Source organism: Pristiophorus japonicus, chromosome 10 (assembly GCF_044704955.1).
Source record: "Pristiophorus japonicus isolate sPriJap1 chromosome 10, sPriJap1.hap1, whole genome shotgun sequence".
Lineage (NCBI taxonomy): Eukaryota > Metazoa > Chordata > Chondrichthyes > Pristiophoridae > Pristiophorus > Pristiophorus japonicus.
This window is the reverse complement of record NC_091986.1, coordinates 48647057-48664105: the sequence shown is the minus strand read 5'-3', so window position 1 is coordinate 48664105 and position 17049 is coordinate 48647057. Positions and strand designations below refer to the sequence as shown.

The following is a 17049-nucleotide window of genomic DNA, read 5'->3' as shown; positions in this document are numbered from 1 at the left end:
AAACTTCACAGCCTTGTTTACAAATCCCTCCATGGCCTTGCCCCTCCCTATCTCTGTGATCTATTTCAGCCTCACAACCCCACGAGATGTTTGTTCTCCTCTACTTCTGCCCTATTGAGCATCCCTGATTATAACCTCTCAACCATTGGTGGCCGTGCCTTCAGCTGCCTGGGCCTCAAGCTCTAGAACTTCCTCCCTAAACCTCTCTGCCTCTCTACCTCTCTTTCCTCCTTTAAGACGCTTCTTAAAACCTATCTCTTTAACCCAGCTTTTGGCCATCTGCCGTAATTTCTTCTTATGTGGCTCGGTGTCAAATTTATCTGCTTTGTCTTATAACACTGTTGTGAAGCGACTTGAAATGTTTTACTATGTTAAAGGCACTATATAAATAAAAGTAGTTGTTGATTCTCTGATCAGGGGATATGGAGCAAACACAGATAAATGGAGTTAAGATATGGATCAGCCATGATCTGATTGAACGTGGGAACAGGCTCGAGGGGTTGAATGGCCTCCTCCTTTTCCTCAAGTATCCATGGAAGATAATCTTCATGAAAGGAAAAAACTGAAAATGGAGATGGATGCTCTGTGCATCATAACCTTGGCATTCCTCATGAATGCATCTCACGATTTTGTACCAGGTGATATAAACCAGTATTGTCCTAGATTTCGTCACAGATGTGCATTGAATTGGCCGGCCTGAGCCAGCCTAGAGAAGGAGCACCACAGTGTCCCTGGCCAAAGATGCAGGAAGAAATCGATAACGATTGCAACGCCTGATCACTACCCACTTTTCGGGATTGTGTGCATGTAGATGTAAGCCATTGACATGGCATCAGTGGCCATCCATATTGGAGACTCGTGATGCCCATGAGGTCCTTCCTCAACACAGGTAGTTAATTTCAAGAGATGAGTACTACTGAGAAAATGCTGGAGGAGAAAAATTTAAAATGACTAATTTTTAGATCTCATCTGCATTGCAACTTGGCCTCATTACATTTGCCCACATAACTGTATGGCAGGAAGTAACCCATTGGATGTAAAGGTCTTTGGCTTGTCCTAAGAAGATAGGAACAGGAGGAGGCCATTCAGCTCCTCGAGCTTGCTCCACCATTCAATGAGATCATGGCTGATCTGTGACCTAACTCCATATACCTGCCTTTGGCCCATGTCCCTTAATATCCTTGGTTAACAAAAATCTATCAATCTCAAATTTAAAATTAACAATTGATCTAGCATCAATTGCCAGTTGCAAAAAAGAATTATAAACTTCCAGCACCCTTTGTGTGTAGAAGGGTTTCCTAACTTCACTCCTGAAAGATCTGGCTCTAATTTTTAGATTATGTCCCCTAGTCCTAAAGTCCTCAACCAGCAGAAATAGTTTCTCTCTATCTACCCTATCTATTCCCCTTATCATCTTGAAAACTTTGATCAAATCACCCCTTAACCTTGTGAAGGTGATAAGAAAGTGATAAGCTGTTCTGTAAGTACCATTTTTTTCTTTCTTTGATCTTTTTATTATCGGTGTTTTATGTCAGGCCCCCCTGGTCCAAAAGGTACTGTGGGAATGCAAGGAGAGAAAGGTTCAAGAGGTCACGATGGAATCCCAGGAACAATTGGTGAAAAGGGTAATCAAGGTATGTGCATCTAATGTGTATGGATAAACATTTGACATTGTGACGCAATGTTTACAGTCCTTTTTATGTTCCAAATATAAGCTATTCATTCGAACAACCAATCACAAAGGTTTTGAGGGTAGGTCAGCCATTTTGAGACCAGAGAATGCGGCGGTGGTAGCCCAATTTTTAAATGTAAAGAATTGATTTTGTGAATTGAGTCTCTCAGTGTAGACCCTCACTGGCTGGGGAGCCCGGATTCAATAAATCAGGTGCGTCCTGTTACACTCATAATAAATGGTCAGACTGAGTACTGTGTGTAATGCGCAAGTGTGACCTTAGCTCCTTTATTAATGTTCCAGAGTGCAGGTACCTCGTGGGTGGCCTGCTTATATATTGTGCTCCCAAGGGATGCTGGGATCCCTTGGGACTCCAACATGTGGGCCCTCTGGTGAACAGGTGTGATGCAGGTTACAAGGGTTTAAATACATAACATCATCCTCCGTGAAGTCAACAGTACACTTATATGAGATGATCTGGGGCTTTGCGCTCCCTTGTCTCGGTACAAATACTGGTGTGGATGGGTTGGTCAGTTCTTCACTGGGTTGTTGGGCTCGTTCTGCCTGGCCATTGGATGCGGACTTGAACGGGGCAGATGTAACATGTTTGATCCAGTTGTGGGCCATGAATTCTTTGAATTCAGCACTGGTGAAGCACGGCCCATTGTCGCTGACTAGGACATCAGGCAAGTTGTGCATGGCAAGCATGGCTCGTAGGCTTTCAATGGTGGCCGTGGATGTGCTTACAGATATTATTGCACATTCAATCCACTTTGAGTAAGCGTCCACAATAACCAAAAATATTTTGCCTCGGAATGGACTACATGGATACTCAACCATCGTTTGGATGGCCATGACCACAAACTTAGCGGTGCCTCTCTGGGTGCATTGCTCAACTGAGAGCAAGTGTTGCACTGGCGCACACATGACTCTAAATCTGAGTCAATGCCAGGCCACCACACGTGGGATCTGGCTATGGCTTTCATCATTACGATGCCTGGGTGGGTGCTGTGCAGTTCGCAAATAAATGTGTCTCTGCCTTTCTTGGGCAAGACTACGCGATTGCCCCAAAAAAGACAGTCCGCCTGCAGGGACAGCTCATCTTTGTGTCTGTGGAACGGCTTAATCGCCTCCTGCATCTCCACTGGGACACCGGATCAGCTTCCATGGAGGACACAGTTTTTTACCAAGGACAGTAAAGGATCTGGCTGGTCCAGGTCCTGATCTGGCAGACCGTAACGGGGGATTTCTCGTTCTCAAATACCTCCATGACCATGAGCAAGTCCACTGGCTGTGCCATTTCCACCACGGTGGTGGGCAATGGTAGCTGACTGAGAGCATCTGCGCAGTTCTCTGTGCCCGGTCTGTGGCGGATTACATAGTTGCATGCTGACAGTGTGAGCACCCATCTTTGGATGTGGGCAGAGGCATTGGTATCAATCCCTTTGTTCTCCGAGAATAGCGATATGAGCGGCTTATGGTCAGTTTCAAGCTCAAACTTGAGGCCAAATAAGTACTAGTGCATTTTTTTTACCCCATAAACGCACTTTCAGCCTTGGACAAACTCCTAGATGCATATGCAACTGGTTGCAAAATTCCCGATTCATTAGCTTGTTGTAACACACACCCGACCCGTATGACGACGTATCGCAAGTTAACACTAATCGTTTGCATGGGTTATACAGGACAAGCAGTTTGTTAGAACACAATAAATTTCTGGCTTTCTTAAAGGCAGCCTCTTGTGAATTCCCCCATACCCAGTTGTCTCCCTTGCGCAGTAGCGCATGTAGAGGTTCTAGCAGAGTGCTTAACCCAGGTAGAAAATTACCGAAGTATTGAAGGAGTCCCAGGAACGACCGCAGCTCCTTCACGTTCTTGACCAGCTGTGACTCGAAAACATACGCCTTAATGAAGGACCTGCTGGCACCCGAGAAACCAGCAAGCAAGTCGTTTGAGGAGTTGAGCACACTGGTGAGAGACCACCTGAAGCCAGCGAGCAGCCTACAAATGGCCAGACACAGGTTCTACAACTACAGACGCTGTGTGGTCGAGAGCATACCCGACTTTGTGGCGGAATTTCGGAGGCTGGCTAGTTTATGTGAGTTCTCCGATGAACTAAGGAGAGAAGTACTGAGAGACTTTTTTATTGAAGAAATAGGCCACGCAGGCATATTCCGAAAGCTTATAGAGACCAAGAACTTGACCCTAGAGGCAGCAGCACTGGTCACACAGACATTCTTGGCAGGAGAAGAAGAAACGAGGTTGATCTATACTGCGGGTACGACAACTAACGAAACATCGGAACAAGGGGTTCACAGCGTGAAACTAGCCGCTACCCCCACACACAGACAAAGGCAGGAGAGCAGGCCTTCAACAGCAGGCAGTGGCACCAGAAGCCATCAAGGGCCACAGGAACGGCCGTTCACACCTCATCAACCCACAATGCGAGCAATCAACTACAGACTGAGAGAAGCTCAAGAGAGATCAGCCAGACGCAGCTCATCCTTCGGAAACAATGGAAACGGTCTGTGCTGGAGATGTGGGGGAAGGCACTCAACAAGGGGGTGTCAATTTCAGCATGTTGTTTGCAGAAACTGCAACTATACAGGGCATCTGGCTCGCATGTGCAGAAAAACAGCAGCTCGGCTGGTATACGAATCAGAAGGGTTGGAAAGCGGACCAGAAGACGGTGGGGACAATGCCCGGGATGCCGGAGTACAGCGGATCAACACAATCAATGTCCACTGTTCTTACAACAAGACGCCTCCAATAATGATGAGGGTCCTACTCAACGGGATACCCGTCAACTTGGAACTGGACACGGGAGCTGGTCAATCTCTCATGAGCGTCCAACAATTTGAACAGCTGTGGCCGCACAAGAGCAACAGACTAAAACTCACAAGGATTGACACCAAACTAAGGACCTATAACCAAAGAAATCGTCCCAGTCCTTGGCAGCGCCATGCTCTCAGTCACACACAAAGGGACGGTGAACTGACTTCCCCTGTGGATTGTCCCCGGAGATACCCCAGCACTGTTGGGGAGAAGCTGGCTGGCAAAACTAAATTGGAAATGGGATGATGTTCACGCCATGTCGTCAGAGGAACGGACCTCCTGCTCAACAGTTCTAAGTCATTTTGAACATCTCTTTCAGCCAGGTGTGGGCACCTTCAAAGGGGCTAAAGTTAAAATCTACATCACACAGGATGCCAGACCGGTCCATCACAAGCCTAGAGCTGTGCCTTATGTGATGAGGGAAAAGACTGAACACTAATTGGACCAGCTTCTGCGGGAAGGCATTATCTCACCCGTGGAATTTAGCGACTGGGCAAGTCCCATCGTCCCCGTCATGAAGCCTGATGGATCCGTACGAATCTGTGTGGCTTACAAGTCTACCATAAGCAGAGTCTCCCCACAGGACCAATACCCGCTGCCCAGAGTGGAGGACCTATTTGCCACATTGGCTGGAGGAAAACTTTTCTCGAAACTAGATCTCATATCTGTGTGTATGACGCAAGAACTGACCGAAGAGTCTAAGTACTCACCACCATCAACACACATCGAGGCCTTTTTATGTACAATCGATGCCCATTCGGCATCAGGTCGGCAGCTACTATATTCCAGTGCAACATGGAGAGTCTGCTCAAGTCCATCCTGGGGATGGTTGTGTTTCAAGATGACATACTCATCACGGGCAGGGACACCGGCTCCCATCTCCGCAATTTGGAGGAAGTACTAAGTCGATTGGATCGGGTAGGCCTAAGAGTTAAGAAATCCAAGTGTCTGTTTCTCGCGCCCGAGGTTGAATTTTTGGGCAGAAGGATTGCCGCTGATGGAATCAACCCAACAGAATCCAAAATCGAAGCAATTCGTCTGGCACGCAGACCCCAGAATGTCTCGGAATTGCGCGCCTTTCTCGGGCTACTCAATTACTTTGGGAACTTTATGCAGAACTTGAGCACGCTGCTGGAGCCTCTCCACATGCTACTCAGAAAGGGGTGCGATTGGTTTTGGGGGGATGCCCAAGAACGAGCCTTCAATAAGGCAGGCAACCTTCTATGATCCAACAGTGTTTTAGCCTTTTTTGACCCAGGTAAAAAGCTAGTTCTGACATGTGATGCGTCAGCGTACGGGGCCGGGTGCGTTTTACAGCATGCCAATGATGCGGGTAAATTACAACCCATTGCTTATGCCTCCAGGTCACTTTCACGGACGGAGCGCGGGTACGGTATGGTAGAGAAGGAGGCACTCGCGTGCGTGTACGATGTCAAAAAGATGCACCAATACCTTTTCGGGGCCAAATCCGCGTTAGAAACCGACCACAAACCTCTCACGTCCCTGCTATCCGAGTGCAAGGCAATAAACACCAACGCCTCGGCGCGCATTCAGCGGTGGGCACTCATGCTGGCGTCCTACGACTATACCATAAGGCACAGACCAGGCACAGACAACTATGCCGACGCGCTTAGCAGCCTACCCCTGGTGACCATGGAAGGGTCCGACGAACACGACTGTGAGATGGTCATGGTAATCAATGCCTTTGAATCCACAGGTTCGCCCATGACGGCTCGCCAAATCAGAGCCTGGACGACCAGCGACCCCACGTTATCCTTAGTCAAAAGATGTGTTTTAACTGGTGGCAGGGCAGAGGCTCGCGATGCCTGCCCCGAGGAAATCAAACCTTTCCATAGGCGCATACATGAACTATCACTACAGGCAGATTGCCTGATCTGGGGCAGCCGAGTAGTTATGCCCTTGCGAGGCAAAGAGGCGTTTGTCCAGGAGCTCCACCGCGAGCACCCAGGGATCGTCCTTATGAAGGCTATAGCCAGATCCCACGTCTGGTGGCCTGGCATTGACGCGGACTTGGAGCTCTGCGTCTGGCGGTGCACCATTTGTGCCCAACTCAGTAATGCCCCCAGGGAGGCCCCCCTAAGCCCCTGACCCTGGCCCACCAAACTGTGGTCGCGGGTGCATGTAGACTATGAGGGCCCATTCATGGGCAAAATGTTCCTCGTTGTCGTCGATGCATTTTCAAAGTGGATCGAGTGCACCATTTTAAACTCAAGCACCACCTCCACCACTGTGGAGAGCCTTAGAACCATGTTTGCAACGCACGGAATTCCTGACATATTGGTCAGTGATAATGGTCCGTGCTTCACCAGTGCAGAATTTCAAGATTTTTTAGTAGACCACGGCATAAATCACGTTAAGACGGCACCATTCAAGCCGGTCTCCAATGGCCAGGTGGAGCGAGCAGTGCAAATCGTTAAACAAGGCATACTAAATCCAAGGTCCCACGCTGCAGAGCTGCCTGTCGCGACTGCTGCTGGCATACAGATCTCGTCCGCATTCGTTGACTGGGGTTCCCCCCGCGCAACTATTGATGAAACGGACCTTAAAGACTAGACTCTCGTTAATCCTCCCAGACATGCATGAAATTGTTGAGGCAAAGCGCCGGAAGCTAACTGAGTACCATGACCGAAATTCGAGCGGGAGGTGGAATGAGATAGGGGACAAAGTGTTTGTGCTAAACTATGGCACGGGTTCCAAATGGCTTGCAGGGAGAGTAACAGGCAAGGAAGGAAACAGGCTACTGATTGTACAAATGGACAATGGACAAACCTGTCGGAGGCATATAGACCAAGTCAAAAGTAGATTTACCAACAAAACTGCAGAACCAGAGGCAGACTACAATGTGGAACTCACACCACACCTGGTGGACAGACAGAGGGAACAACCTGAGGAAAGGGCAGTCTCAACAGACAGCCCAGGCGAGATACCAGCAATCACACCGAAAGAAAAACAGGCACCAAGGCAAACAACTGAACCACAACTAAGACGCTCCACGCAAGAGCGTAGACCACCTGAGAGACTGAATCTATAAAGACAATAAGACCTTGGGGGAGGGTGATGTCATGTATCTCACACTACTGAATATAAATGTATCTTACCATGCTATACATGACTGTAACTAGATATGACATGTAACCAAAAGCATACTTTACCATCAGGGGTGCACTTGCAGGAGATAGAAACATAGAAACATAGAAAATAGGTGCAGGAGTAGGCCATTCGGCCCTTCTAGCCTGCACCGCCATTCAATGAGTTCATGGCTGAACATGCAACTTCAGTACCCCATTCCTGCTTTCTCACCATACCCCTTGATTCCCCTAGTAATACAGGTATATAAAGGCAGGTCTCAGGCAAGTGTGGCACTCGAGAGCTGTGAAATAAAGGTGCAGGTCCAGTGTGACCTTGACTTCAGCATGTGCCTCGTGTAAGTCTGTACTGCAGGGTCAGAACTTTACAGGCGCGTTCTTGATGGCCTCCATCTTGGTGTCGGTGGGTCTGATGCCATCTGCTGCGATTCCCCTTCCTAAGAATTCGACGTCCTGTGCCAGGAAAACACACTTCGAGCATTTCAATCTGAGCCCCATGCGATCCAACCGACTAAGAACCTCTTCCAGATTCTTCAAGTGCTCCAAGGTGTCCCGACTTGTAACCAATATGTCGTCCTGGAAGATCACTGTGCAAGGAACTGACTTTAGCAAACTCTCCATGTTCCGCTGGAAGATTGCTGCGGCTGACCGAATCCCGAACGGGCACCGGTTGTAGATAAACAGACCTTTGTGCGTGTTGATGCAGATGAGGCCTTTGGAAGACTCCTCCAGTTTCTGCGCATGTAGGCCGAGGTTAGGTCCAGCTTGGCGAATGTCTTCGCTCCAGCCAGGGTCACGAATAGGTCGTCTGCCTTGGGTAGCGAGTACTAGTCCTGCAGTGAAAAACGGTTAATCGTTACTTTATAGTCCCCGCAAGTTCTAACCGTACCATCCTCCTTGAGTACCGGAACAATCGGACTGGCCCAGTCGTTGAATTCCACTGGTGCGATGATGCCTTCACATTGCAGCCTGTCCAGCTCGATTTCCACTTTTTCACACTTCATGTACGGTACCGCCCGAGCCTTATGGTGGATGGGTCGCGTAATTATCCACTTTGGTGGCAAAAACAGGAAGACAGAATATTATCTGAATGGTGACAGATTAGGAAAAGGGGAGATGCAACGAGACCTGGGTGTCATGGTACATCAGTCTTTGAAGGTTGTCATGCAGGTACAGTAGGCGGTGAAGAAGGCAAATGGCATGTTGGCCTTCATAGCTAGAGAATTTGAGTATAGGAGCAGGGAGGTCTTACTGCAGTTGTACAGAGCCTTGGTGAGGCCACACCTGGAATATTGTGTTCAGTTTTGGTCTCCTAATCTGAGGAAGGACGTTCTTGCTATTGAGGGAGTACAGCAAAGGTTCACCAGACTGATTCCCAGGATGGCAGGACTGACATATGAGTAGAGACTGGATCAACTGGGCTTGTATCCACTGGAGTTTAGAAGAATGAGAAGGGATCTCATAGAAACATATAAAATTCTGACGGGATTGGACAGGTTAGAGGCAGGAAGAATGTTTCCATTGCTGGGGAGTTCCAGAACCAGGGTCACAGTCTAAGAATAAGGGGTAAGCCATTTAGGACTGAGATGAGGAGAAACTTCTTCACTCAGAGAGTGGTTAACCTGTGGAATTCTCTACCGCAAAAAGTTGTTGAGGCTAGTTCGTTAGGTATATTCAATAGGGAGTTAAGAAACATAGAAAATAGGTGCAGGAGTAGGCCATTCGGCCCTTCTAGCCTGCAGCGCCATTCAATGAGTTCATGGCTGAACATGCAACTTCAGTACCCCATTCCTGCTTTCTCGCCATAGAAACATAGATATGGCCCTTACGACTAAAGGGATCAAGGAGTATGGAGAGAAAGCAGGAAAGGGGTACTGAGGTTGAATGATCAGCCATGATCTTATTGAATGGTGGTGCAGGCTCGAAGGGCCGAATGGCCTGCTCTTGCACCTAATTTCTATGTTTCTATGTTTACCGGGAACCAAATGGATCTGCACTTTCACCCCTGAAAAGCTTCCAATGCCTGGCTCAAATAACGAAGGGAATTTGCTTAGAACCTGGGTACATGCAGTGTCGTCGACGGACGAAAGTGCTCGGATGTCGTCCCAGTTCCAGCGGACTTTCCCCAGCCAGCTTCTGCCAAACAACATGGGGCCATCCCCTGGCACAATCCACAGCGGGAGTTGGTGTACTGCTCCATCATAGGAGATTTTGACTTCAGCACTGCTAATTACAGGGATTAGTTCCTTGGTGTAAGTCCTTAGTTTGGTGTGAATGGGGCTGAATTTGGGCCTGTGTGCCTTCTACCCTCACAGCCTGTCGAAGGCCGTTTTACCCATTATAGACTGACTTGCCCCCGTTCAGTTCAACTTTCAACATTATTTGTGGGCATTTCATCGCAAACATGTGTACCCCGTACACCTCTGCTTCCTCAGTACGAGTTTCCAATTCCGTCTGATCCACTGTGGATCGATCTTCCTCTGCAACGTGGTAGTTTGCAGGGTTTGCAGCTCACCTGCACATTCATTGGAGATGTCCCATTGTTCTTCAGCCATTGCACGCATGGTGCTTAAAGCGGCATTGATGGGGCCAATGATCACCCCCGCAGCGCCAACAGGGTGCTAACTGCCTCGCATTAACAGATGATGGTGGACTCTGGGTCAATTGAGGTCGGGCCACAGCAGCCGGCGTATACATTCTGCCCTGTACATTTCCGCTCAAAACCGACGTTACTTTATGCACAGTACTGCCCGAAACTTCTTTGTTCTGCGAAATCTGCTTGGTGTTGTCACTGGTGGACATAAATACCTGGGCTATCGTTATGACTTTACTCAGATTTGGAGTTTCTAGAGTCAACAGTTTGTGAAGGATTGGCTCATGTCCGATGTCCAGTACAAAAAAGTCTCTGAGCATTTGTTCTAGGAATCCCTCAAGCTCACAACGTCCTGCCTTAGTTCGGCGACATAGATCGGCATTTCCTGGCCCTCCGATCGTTGACACGTGTAGAACCGATATCTCGCCATCAAAACGCTTTCCTTAAGATTTAGGTGCTCCCGGACCAGCGTACACAGTTCTTCGTAGGATTTCTCTGTTGGTTTTGCTGGGGCCAGGAGATTCTTCATGAGGCCATAGATTGTTGTCCCCCAGACAGTTAGGAGGATCGCCCTTCGTTTGGTCGCGTTCTCGTCCCCTTCCAGCTCGTTAGCCACGAAGTATTGGTCGAGTCTCTCCACAAAGGCCTCCCAATCGTCCCCCTCTGAGAACTTCTCCAGGATGCTGACTGTTCTTTGCATTATCGCATGGTTGTTTGTTACCTCATCGCCAATTGTTACACTCATAATAAATGGTCAGACTGAGTGCTGTGTGTAAAGGGCAAGTGTGACCTTAGCTCCTTTATTAAGATTCCAGAGTACAGGTACCTCGTGGGTGGCCTGCTTATATACTGTGCTCCCAAGGGATGCTGGGATCCCTTGGGACTCCAAGAGGCAGACCCTCTGATGGACAGGTGAGATGCAGGTTACAAGGGGTTAAATACATAACATGTACGATTCATCACCTTCCCGACATATCCGGTTATTAAACCTAATCACTGGAAATCTGCTGAGGGTGAGGGTGCGGTGGGGGGGGGGGGGGGTAACGTGAATAGGACAAGCTGACCTCTGACCCAATTCTGATCCTGTGCTCCCAGCCATGCACCATGCTGGAAACAGAGACGTTCTAAAACTGACCCTGAGTGTCTGTTATGTATGATGGGCTGAATTGACCAGGTAGATCTAGATTTCCTCCAACCCAAGGTTTGCTTACACACATATATAGTGGTGCCCAGTTTAACCAAGAGCATTAATCAGCAACTGGTTATTTTGATATTTCCAGTGTAAATTCCTGCGTCCACATTTATATTGGAAATTTCCTATGTAAACTTGTCACGCTCTAATTACACCCTCCTGCCAATGATGGCGCTGCAGCTCCTCCCCCAGTGGGATGATAGAATACTCATCGGATAATTGGCATCCTGTATCATGCACAAGCATCTTGTAGAAGGGTAACAAGACAGATACTGACAATCAAATAAGGTTTTGCTGCATACATGAGCAGTGTGATGGCAATAAACATCAGGACGAGTTGTAACATAAGATCAAGTAGGTTATATAGATTTCTTTCAATTAGATAGATTTCTTTGAGAAAATAATATTTTGGGAGTAATTTAAAACGTTAAGTGTGGTGAGTGTAGCGCGTTCAGGAGGAACAGGGGACTTTGGACCTCTGGGTCCCAAAGCTCTCCACCACTGGGGGTTTCCTCGTCTCATGTCTGGGTCTGTTGTAGACTCATTGATACAAATCGGTCGCTGTGATTGGTCAACAACTCCCATTATTGTTAGATCATGTGACTACCAGGATGGTGGAATGGCCTCCTTCTGTGCTGTAAATTTCTATGATTCTGTCATCCCACTGGGGAAGGAGCTGCAGCGCCATCATTGGCAGCAGAGTGTAATTACAGCATAACAAGTTTACTTTGGAAATTTCCAATATAAATGTGGGCATATGAATTTACAATGGAAATATTAAAGTAAGGACAGAATGTATGATTTTAAAATGGAGACTAATTTATATCTTCACATCCTGGTCCAATTATCCCCCGCCCTCTGATCCCACATCATCTGAAGACCCTACTTGATCTGGACTCTGTGCAACAGCACAGGAGATCGACTAAATCCTTGTGCGAGTGTGCATTTCCTGTCCACAAATTTCACTTCCTGGTGTCACTCTTCTCATGTCAGCATCGATCATTGCAAAATGCCATTGGAGTCAGTGGCAATGGGAATTCCCTATGTAAACAGGGTCTGTGACAGGGTGATGGGTGAGCGGGACTGGGTGTGAGTTAGGACACGGGGCAGTGAGCACAGGGGGTGATGGGTGAGCGGGACTCGGTGTGAGTTAGGACACGGGGCAGTGAGCACAGGGGGTGATGGGTGAGCGGGACTTGGTGTGAGTTAGGACACGGGGCAGTGAGCACAGGGGGTGATGGGTGAGCGGGACTTGGTGTGAGTTAGGACACGGGGCAGTGAGCACAGGGGGTGATGGGTGAGCGGGACTCGGTGTGAGTTAGGACACGGGGCAGTGAGCATAGCGGGTGATGGGTGAGCGGGACTTGGTGTGAGTACGGACGAGTTTTGGATCAGCTGTAGTTTACGTAGGGTAGAATGTGGGAGGCCGGCCAGAAGTGTGTTGGAATAGTCAAGTCTGGAGGTAACAAAGGCACGGATGAGGGTTTATGCAGCGGATGAGCTGAGGCAAGGGTGGAGACGGACGATGTTACTGGGGTGGAAATGGGTGGTCTTTAGTTATACTGTGGCTATATGGTCATTAAAGGGTCAAATATGACAGCAAGGTTGCAAAGAGTCTGGTTCAGCCTCAGACAGAAGTTGGGGAGAGGAGAGGGGAGTGAGAGGGAGAGAGGGGGAGGGAGAGGGAGGAGGAGAGGGGAGAGGAGGAGAGGGGAGGGAGAGGGAGGGGGAGGGAGAGGGAGGAGAAGAGGGGAGAGGAGGAGAGGGGAGGGGAGGGAAGGGGAGGGAGGGGGAGAACCATGCCTGAATTCCCAATAGCTATCAATCTGCTCTATATTAGAAACACCAGTTCAAGTGTAGAAATATGTACACTTGCATCTAATGTCCAATTTTTGCTTTTTGAAAATTGTCTAGGTGTCCCAGGAAAAGATATGCCTGGAACTCCCGGACTGCCTGGAATAAAAGGTAAAGTCAGCCCTTCCTAAATAAATGATTCCATCTTTGCCTCTCCATGTCTCTCTCCTCCTTTAATTCTCTCGGCTGCTTTTAGCGTGCTGGTTAACACAGTCACCTTGCCTTCCTGTCCAGACTATAGGATCCTAATGTTTAAATCAAATAAAGACTGAAGCTGAATAGCATAGTCACAAAGTTAATGTAGAACTAACACAGAGGGAATTACCAAGGTTATCTATTGACATCACCCTGTCAGCCAATGAGTTGGAGATGGGGTGGGACTTACGGCAGCACTCGCGGCCAGCAGTCTATTTTAAAGCAAAATCTATTTACTCAGGAAACTGTCTGTTTAAACAGCGCACCACAACAAACAGTCTGCAGTGTCTATTTAAACAGAGCAACTACAGCATGACTGAAACCACAGCAACTGCACCTGATAAAAGCAGGGTGACTTCTCCAGCAAAATGCAGTGAGTGGAGGATAGTTACAGAATACAAATGATGTGGAATCGTGTTGTCTCTATATGCATCCGTAATTTCCCCTCTTGCCCAAGAGTTTCTCTGCCACTGGGGCAGAACAGGAGTGCGGTTGTGTCTAACCATGCTAATCTGTGGAGTTGGGACCTACATAACCCTCATGGGCTAATGATGTCTTCTTTCAACAGGTGTGAAAGGTGATCTTGGTTTACCGGGATACCCAGGGTCGCCTGGAGTTCCGGGTATCAAAGGAGAGCAGGGGTTCCCTGGCAATGAAGGCCAGCAGGGCAACCCAGGCCTCCCCGGCCCACCAAATGTAGCTCTGGAGGGGCCGAAAGGTGAAAAAGGAACTGCGGGAGGAACAGGCCGACCAGGTAAGGTGCCGGATTTCAGCGGTTGACTGAAGATAGCTGTGATGATGAATTGTTAGAATTATACTAACTTCCAACTCCTCATAGAACCATACAGCACGGGAGGAGGCCATTCGGCCCATCATGCCTGTGCCGGCTCTGTGAACGTGCAATCCAATTAGTCCCACTCCCCCTGCTCCTTTCCCATAGCCCTGCAAATTTCTCCTTTTCAAGTATTTATCCAATTCCCTTTTGAATCTGCATTCACCGCCCTTTTAGTCAGTGCATTCTAGATCATAACATCATAAATATTCTCTTCATCTCCCCCTCTGATTCTTTTGTCGATTATCTGAAATCTGTGTCCTCTGGTTACCGACCCTCCTGCCATTGGAATCAGGTCCTACTATTTGCAAAAAAGTCATGTAAATGACTTTTTTACTTTATTTATTCATTCCTGGGATGTGGGTGTTGTTGGCAAGGCCAGTATTTATTGCCCATCCCTAATTGCCCTCGAGAAGGTACTGGTGAGCCACTCCCTTGAACTGTTGCTGTCTGTGTCGTAGCGGTTTGGTACAAGGAGTGTCTCGCTGGGCCATTTCAGAGTCAACCACATTGCTGTGGGTCTGGAGTCACATATCGGCCAGACCGGGTAAGGACGGCAGATTTCCTTCCCTAAAGGACATTAGTGAACCAGATGGGGTTTTACAACAATTCGATAGTTTCATGCTCACCATTACTTTGCACGGTCACCAGACTTATTTAATTAACTCAATTTAAATTGCCCAGCTGCTGTGGTGGGATTTGAACTCATGTCTCTAGATCATTCGTCCAGGTTTCTAAATTACTAGTCCACAACTTAACCACTATGCTACCGTACCCGTTCCCTCTTCAAGTCTTCCTGAGAGTGGAACAATTGCACGAGTCAGCCATGGCTCAGTGCATAGAACTGTCTCTCACCTCTGAGTCAGAAAATCATGGGTTCAAGTCCCACTCCAGAGACTTGAGCACATAATCCAAGCTGACACTGCAGTACTGAGGGAGTCCTGCTCTGTCAGAGGTGCCGTCTTACAATGAGACATTAAACAAAGGAGTTTTAAACCGAAAAGGTTTTAGATGTCAATGTGGCGGCCCTACCACCAGGCACCTGGCGAGCAGAGCATGGCATTGAGCTGTTGGTTGTGCCACTGTTATTGTTATAGGAACTGTGGGCCGAGGAGTCCCCGGGGCGGACAGCGATGAGAGGACACGAGGAGCACGTTGGGTCTGCCAATTCTACGGCCAATTACCATTGGCTTTTCTCCCGGATTGCCTAGGAGATCAGTCTTTAAATCCTGGAGACTCCAGGACAGGCTGGGAGAGTTGGTAACCCTACATGATCCTCTCAGATGACTATTGAACAGCATTTCTGATTAGTTCCCAACCCTTTCTATTGGCTGAGATTGGAAATTGACATCAACGTTGGTGCCACAGATAAGGGTCTCCCGAACAATTCAAGGGTTGCTGCTTGAATATTCTTTTGCAATCGGAAAAGTGTAATGGAGATTTTCAGCTGTAGAGCCACTGATCTCTGTGCACATGGAGTTTGGGGCTTGTTCAGAAGGATATTAATAGTATTGGTGAGTATCTGATTAGTCCTGTCCACACCTTCCTTTTAACAGGGGCCCTTGGTGTGCAAGGAGAGCCTGGGGCTCCAGGACAGGATGGAACCAAGGGAAACAAAGGAGAGCAAGGGCAATCAGGATTCCAAGGCTTTCCAGGACCTAAGGGAGACCCAGGATTCCCAGGATCTCCTGTAAGTTAATATCAGTATAATCAGAGTAATCACTGTTCTGCAAAGATGCATTTCAGGAGAAACATGATAAACATGTGAGGGAGAAGGGCATGAAAGGATACGCTGATAGGTGAGATGAAGTAAAGTGAGAGGAGGCAGGTGTGGAGCATAAACACCAGCATGGACCAGTTGGGGCAAATGGCCTGTTTCGGTGCTACACGTTCTATGTACTTCTATCCATGAATTTTAATCGACAGGTAATCATGTGACCTACAAATCAGGAGCAGTGAATGCCTTGCCCAAATCTCCAATCCTGACATGGGACATTCTACACCGAGAGCTAAAAACCGCCACAAATTTATCTTTCTATGCAAGTATCGACACGAAGGGGTCATTTTCACCATCGTTGCTCGGGCTGTTAACTGGGGCAGCAAACCGTCCGCCCGTTAGAGAGCCCACCCGATTAAATAAAACCAGGCGGCTCCTATAACATGCAGTCGATCTGATCCACAAGTTAACTATGGGGGTGAAGGTGAAAACAACCCCCGAGGTATTTGGTTAAAATAATTTAGGAAGCTAGTCACAGGATTGCAGCGATGGGGTGATTGGTGGGTTATCTCACGTTGTTTAATCCCAGCACATTGACAGGTAGTGGGGAGTCTAGGACTAGGGGACATAACCTTAAAATCAGAGCCAGGCCATTCAGGAGACAAGGTGGGAAACACTTCTTCACGCAAAGCAGTAGATACTAGTTCAATTAATCATTTTAAATCTGAGATCGATAGGTTTTTGTGAACCAAGGGTATTAAGTGATATGGACATAAGGTGGGTGGATGGAGTTAGTATACAGATCAACCATGATCTCATTGAATGGCAGAACAATCTATATTAACGACTTGGAGGAAGGGACCAAGTGTAATGTAGCCAAGTTTGCTGACGATACAAAGATGGGAGGAAAAGCAATGTGTGAGGAGGACACAAAAAATCTGCAAAAGGACATAGACAGGCTAAGTGAGTGGGCAAAAATTTGGCAGATGTAGTACAATATTGGAAAGTGTAAGGTCATGCACTTTGGCAGAAAAAATTAACGAGCAGGCTCT

The 17049-nt window shown here is 47.9% G+C and overlaps 1 protein-coding gene across 1 annotated transcript in view; it reads left to right on the top strand.

The window, feature by feature from the left end:
- LOC139274984 (collagen alpha-5(IV) chain-like) overlaps positions 1–17049 on the top strand; it is a 269200-nt gene that overhangs the window by 225382 nt on the left and 26769 nt on the right. Inside the window, exons 40-43 of the mRNA XM_070891801.1 lie at positions 1536–1634; positions 13314–13364; positions 14017–14202; positions 15837–15970. Of these exons, the coding sequence (XP_070747902.1) occupies positions 1536–1634; positions 13314–13364; positions 14017–14202; positions 15837–15970 (470 nt within the window). The remainder of the gene's footprint in view (positions 1–1535; positions 1635–13313; positions 13365–14016; positions 14203–15836; positions 15971–17049) is intronic.